The sequence below is a fragment of the Limulus polyphemus genome, unplaced genomic scaffold (genome assembly GCF_000517525.1).
Source record: "Limulus polyphemus unplaced genomic scaffold, Limulus_polyphemus-2.1.2 Scaffold952, whole genome shotgun sequence".
NCBI lineage: Eukaryota > Metazoa > Arthropoda > Merostomata > Xiphosura > Limulidae > Limulus > Limulus polyphemus.
In genome coordinates, this window is record NW_013666562.1 from 205,142 (window position 1) to 212,016 (window position 6,875).

General features: G+C 28.7%; 1 protein-coding gene across 1 annotated transcript in view; it reads right to left on the bottom strand.

Moving 5' to 3' along the window:
* The window catches only part of LOC106461405, a 118,463-nt gene that overhangs the window by 47,391 nt on the left and 64,197 nt on the right, over positions 1-6,875 (bottom strand). Inside the window, exons 14-15 of the mRNA XM_022388355.1 lie at positions 2,401-2,652; positions 137-416 (exon numbers count right to left, since the gene is read on the bottom strand). Of these exons, the coding sequence (XP_022244063.1) occupies positions 137-416; positions 2,401-2,652 (532 nt within the window). The remainder of the gene's footprint in view (positions 1-136; positions 417-2,400; positions 2,653-6,875) is intronic.

Here is a 6,875-nt window from a genome sequence, read left to right on the forward strand (position 1 = left end):
TTAATTTTTCTATGTTTTATAAAAAAAAAATTATTTTGTTCAAAAATAAATTTTAAGGAAAGGAAAACCCCCCTATAATTTAAACTTTCCTGTGTTATACATCAGGAAAGAGCTACTATCTTAAGGAAAATCTTACCTTGGTAGCAGAAAGAAACTTCCACTGAATGTTTTTTCTTGATTGGACTTAAAACTGAAGTGTGCGTGAGTATATACCTGTGGTGACACACCTAGTAGAGCATTAAACTTCAACAGAAGAGGCCATCCTATTATTGTTGGAAATCTGTAGTTCAAATCAACTAATTCTATTATTCTTGTTGTATTATAATAAAAATCTTGTTTTTCTTTCTGAAGCTGTCTAAAAATAATTTCAGCATACTCCTTGATATCTTGAAATGTAAAGAGTCCAATATCTCTTCCTGGTGAAATATACAAAAATATTTTATAACACAAATTACTTGCATCTATAAAGTAACACTGCAAACAAGTTTTTTTTAATGAGAATACTGGTAAAACACAGTTATTACTTTTGTTTATCAAAACAGCAAATTTTTCTGGTATACATGCCTCATAATTTTGGAAAAATATAACCCCTGTGGTAGTTTCAAGGTTAAACCTAGCACAAAGTTATTCCATCTTTGCAACAACTAGAGGTTTAAGAACCTACTATGGAAAAGGACATATGTAGTGATTTGTTAAAGAAGAATAAAGGAGACACGTTACAGAGTTCAAGTTAAAAAAAAACAAAAACTATTTAAATATAAACAAGAAAATAACTGATCAAATAGTAGTAAGCAACTGGGCTGTGAAATAAAGAAAAATTTTAAATGAAACAACTAAATAGCACTGAAAAATAAAATGAAACTCCCAAAACACATTTTGGTTCCTTCAAAATTGAAACAAATCTGGTTTAAAATTGTTAAATTGCATTCACAATATACCCTCCCTCTGAAAAAAAACAATCAAATAATTGGGTCATGAGAATCCAGAAGTGTCTTTGCACCATGTGACAGTCATAAAGCAGTTCCTCTATTCACAAAGTAAAATACACTGCCCCCTGAAACAGTAGACAAGTTTCTTTAATAGACCTTCTACAAAAAGCAACACCCCAAACTGAATTTATCACATGACTTAAACCAGCTTTAGCATGTTCCAATCAAGACTTTTAAAAAATTAAACATTTTTTAGACATGAAGGATATTATTGGACAGTAAAGTAAACAGTATTTTCATAATACACATCTAATGCAGATGGTGATTCAAAGAATATATTTTTTCTAAGTATACAGATCCCTGCTTTATTTTTGTTTTATACGAATTACTTTTTGAATTAGTATTAAATATATAGTTATCAGATAATTTGTCAAAATGCCTTTTGATCACCATCACCACCATTTCAGAGGTTCACTCCAACATCAAGAAACTAAATATTTCCTGTATAGAATAGCTGCTTGGTAGATGTATATATATATATATAGAAGGTTGTTCACGATCTATAGTAATATTACAATAAATGGCTAAGCTTTAAATTACTTTCTTCCACCATTAATGATGTTCTTTGTTATGATCCCAATTATTTCCACAGCACGATACTCTGAGGTCAGTGCTGTCCCCTCTTTTTAACACTTTCTAAAGTTCATCAGTATACACAGTTAAAAACTACTAAGGTTCTATCTGAGCAACAAAAAGGCACAGAAAGCTATGAAAGAGACTTGAAAAGGAAATGGCATAAATTTATTTATCTTTCAGAGGAACTGATATGTTTACCTGGTTATGTTACTTCATCTTGATGGAAATAAACCTTTCTGACATTCATTCTGTACTGAAATGGCACTTCCTCATGGTATGTAGTTATGGTTACAGGATAAAAGAATTTGCATCGGACATTGGAAAGTCCTATAATGTAACCCTCCCAAAAGAGGTCAATTTTAAGGACACATATGTTTACAACTCACTACACTTCAACTCAATTGCAACAAGAGGGTCAGATCTTTTAATCTGTCAAGTAGTCACAGGCCACATGGATAGCCAGAGACAAAGTGACTGGATGTGTAAGTTTTACCATAGATCATAAACAACCCTCTGTACTGTATACTGACATTTAAAGAAATTCACTGTTATAATTCTTTCAGGAAGAAACTGTGTGGATATAAACCATAAAAAATAAGCATGTCTTTCAAAAAGAAAACCTTTGCACTGATGTGGCTGAAAACTTAAACACTTATTACATTTCTTTGAAACTTGCAGAATTTCAATTTAAAAAAATTAAACCAAGAAGGCACAAGTTTTCTTTCCTTATTATCATATTTCACAAATACAAAGCTTGTCAACTATACAAAACATTTCACACAGACTTTAAACAGTAATGATTAAATTAAACTAATTCTTATAGAACAGAACTTACCCAATAATTTCAAATAATGCAACAATGATGGCATCTCTAATCTATCAGAATGGAAAAGTTTGTGATGCCAATTCTTAATATTCTCTTGAAGGAATCTTAGAAACTTTAACTTCTCATTTATAATATGTGAAGTATCCTTTTCAGGTTTATTACTGAAGAATAGAAAAAACTGTTTAACCCATTTCTTTATAAAAAAAACTGGCTCTTCAAAGAAGGAATCCCGCATCGGCAAGTCCATTAAAGTCTTCCAATCTAAGAAAAATAAGGATAATTTATAATATAAATGTTTTTTGCAGAGAAAGAGAGACTGAAAGAAGTAAGAGCAGTTACTACATAAACCACTTACAAATAATGTAAGACAAAAAAGGAAACTTATTAATGGTCTATACCATTATTTTCTACCTAAAACAATTCAACTTTATACACCCAACTGAATTCATAGCATGATTTTTAAAAATATCAACTACATCCATACACAAAAGAAATGACTTATTTCATTAGCATATATGAAAACTAGAATTAAAATTGAAGGTACAGCCACAGATAAAAGCAAGAATGTTACAAGGAAAATAAACCCAGTAAGTTAACTCTAACACCAAAGAAACTGGTTATAAAGCTACAATTCATATTTATTCTACTTAGTAAACTTATTGGCATCAGAATTAACATGCTACACATTATGAAAAATATGTTACAACAAAACTTCTTTATTCTAAAACATTCAGAAAATAATTTGAGGCAGGAAACAAATTAAGTTTACCCATAATCACTAACTTTTTGGCACAACATAAAATTAAATTACTGAATAAAATATTTCCAGGTTTGAAAGTCTCCTCCATATCATATAAGAAAACTCCACAAAGAAGTAAAGTTTATCATCCAAGAATTTCCTTAGTTCTGTGATAATAGAATTGATTTAATTATTACAAGAGTGTAAAACATGTAAAATTGCAGAAATGGGTAGAAGCAAAATGACCAGGAAGTACGAAACATACCAATCAACAGACCAGTCACACATCACTGGGAAATGATATTAATTAAAAAAGAATAAAAACAAACATAATTAAGAAAAAATATTTGGAAACACAGGTGACAAAATAGTTTGGTGGATTTGATTAGCAGAAACTGCTAATCAATACAGAGTTTGATTAGCAATTAGAAAATATTGCTTGGCATCTTTTTAAATGTAATTTTACATTTATCTAAATACATTGTTTTGTTAACTAACAGATTTCTAATGCATGAAGGTATTTTCTGATTTCACCATTAGCCACGTGATCACATATTAACTAATCAGATGGAACTTTGGAAAGTGACGTTTTGAACGTTGAAAATGTTAGATAAAAAGTAATTTGTTTTAATTGATTTCTTTAAAGACAACACTGTCGAATTAGGACTTTTACACTAGGTGTTTCAGACGTTGGTAAAAAGAGTGTAATTGAATTTCAATGGCCAGATGGTGGTTTAAAACCAAAGGTGAACTAAGAACGAAAAATCCAAAGTGGACTCCCTGTGCAGCTTATATTTTGGCAGTTGGTAAGTGTTTTAGCTTCTACATTACTTTGTGGTTAGTTTATGAATACAAAAATTTAAAACTTAGTTGTATTAATTGTAGATTAAATCAGACTTTACAACTTGAGTACAATTATTGAATTTCTAATTTTAATGCAGAATTAGGTATTACTATATTATTTAGTATTATTATTATTAAAGGAAATACTAAAGGTTGGAGACGTACAAAAGGGATTTACTCTGAAAAAGATGTAGTTGTATTAGGGGTTTACTCTGAGCAAGATGTAGTTATATTATACTTTCTATGAATATATAAACATTTAAAATATTATTAATTGATATTTACTGCAATTAATTAGTCTTAGCAGTTTTTCAGACTGATGCATCAGAAACTTAACGCACACGATAACTGACATACACAAAGTGATGAAGAAAAATAAATATCTTCAGTAATAATCATTATTTATTAAAATCTATCATGACATATAAAACTTTTCTATTTGGCAACAATTCTATGATACATTGATCCTATATATTCTCTGTCTCTGTGTGTCATTTTTGGGTTCTGCCATCTCATTCATCTTGCTACGTTTTACCTGTAAATATAATTTAGTTAGAAGAGAAAAGTATCACTAAATATGAGTTTGTTTAGTTTTTCAACACAAAATATAGGATATATTGCAAAAAATGCACATTATCACCTTTTTGTGTCTCCGACTTTTACACCCGTATATATTAACTCTGCAACTAATACAAGATAGTGATACAGCATATTTTTCTGACTGTTACTAGTACTAGTAGTATTAGTTTTTACTAATAAGACTTTGTAATACTAAGAGTAAGATTTACGACAAAACTTGCTTCATATGTCTTACTAGTACTACTTAAACTTAAAGGCTCCTGAAAAGAAGTCTCCCATAAAGCTACATTAATACTTAAGTATGGATATAAAAATGAAGACACTCCTACAAAAAAGGAGAAACAAGAAGTGCTTGTACTATTCAGGTGAATCAGAGACTATTAGTGAAGATGATCATCAACCTCAAGAATTATTTGTTCAATCTTTAGAATTTAAATTTGACATATTTGTTAAATAAAATGTGAAACCGATGTATTAAAAAAAGTTTGTAATTATTCAAAGAGACTTTATATAATCACAATATGCCTGTTTGTAAAGTTATTCCAACTTATTTTAATTATTATATGTAACTGATACTTGAAACCGTTGGTACTTGGTGAAACTCCATAATTACAGAATTGAAGGAAAACATGACAATTGTATGTTTCACAAATTCATCATTTATTACGACTATAGTTTCGCCAGTAAATGACGCCTGATGATGCCTTTACTGGCAAAATCATGGTGATAATAAATTATGTACTTGTGAAATGTACAATAGTTTTGTTTTACTTCAATTCTGTAATTATTATATGCTTATTTTCTGCCTTCTTGTTTTTGTTTTTAATTAATTTCTTTCTATTTCACTGTGGTACAAGTGTGATGAAAGAAATAAGAAAAAAGTATGCTACAGCCATGGTATAAGAACTGTAAAAGAAGAAATCCAGTTATTTAAATATGGATGTAGGTGTATTGCAAAATTCTGAATAAAATACTACTTGGTTTGCAGATTCAATAACATCACTATACCGAGTTGCTAAAAATGTAAATTTCCAACACTATGTAAATATCAAAGATGGAATGGCTAAAAAAGAAAAAAAGAGTACTTTAAATGTAATAACTCTGCTTGCAGTTTTGTGATATAGCTTACATAAATAAAAATATACACAACTTATTGCTTAGTCTTATTATATTATATACTTTTAAAGATATCTGGAGTATTACTGTATGAATGAAATGGTATTTTCTTAACACACATTTTTATATACAATATGATTTTATGCATTGCTTTTGCTCTATTATCTTAAATCTCTTATGACAGTAATGGAAGCATTTTGGAATCTCTGACTTTTAAAGAAGAAAATATATAAACAAATGCAATCTTAATTGAAGATAACAAACATCTCCAGACAGAAAGTTCAGGCAAATGCTGCAACCTGTAGATGGTAAATTTTAAGTTTTCATTTTCTTGTTTTTTGTCAGACTTATTTTTGTTTTCTGTTTATTCTACTATTAATCAATTTATAATGTCACGTTAAGCTATATTTGTAATTTTCTTGGATAAACAAAGATTTTGCAACTAGTGGTAAGATGATAGTAGCATAATTTATCTACATTATTCAAAACTGTGCTTAAAAGATAAAATAATTTTGTTGTTTAATTAATTTTCTAAAATACAGTTGTAATTTGGATACTTAGCATAAATACTTTTTGTATAAAGATTTACCAGACCTGTCGAGTCAAGTAAAGAACTAAAGCAAGAACTTTCTAAAAAAATGTGTCAATAATCCTGGATACAGAATGATAGTGTGCCTGATAATTCTGTAATTACTAGAAAAATGTATGGTTTGTCAATCATATCTTCACCTACAATACTTAGGACTGATGATAGTGTGGGGGGTATGTTTCATTGTTATATAACCCAGTCTTAATTTTATTGAAATATGATAACTTTGATATCTAAAACTTATATGTTCATCGTGTTAACAATATAATTTCAAATGTATCGATTATAATATCCTCCACTGAAATAAACTAAAAACAAACAGATTTCTTAAGTTGTATTTTTTTAAAATGTTATCTAATGAAGTTCTTCTAGATACAAACTTTTTAAAATTATTTTGGAAATAAATATAAAGTTTTATATTTATACACTGTTTTATGTTGTAGTCGTAACAGAATTTTTACTCGACCAATTTTTAATGATTTAAATAGCTGTCTCCAATTACATGAAACATAGTAAACTGTAATCCTAATCTGTGGGTAATATATATAACTTAAAACACCTTTGAAACTATTGCATTACTTACACAAGTGCATGTTATTATATGTTATTATATAATAA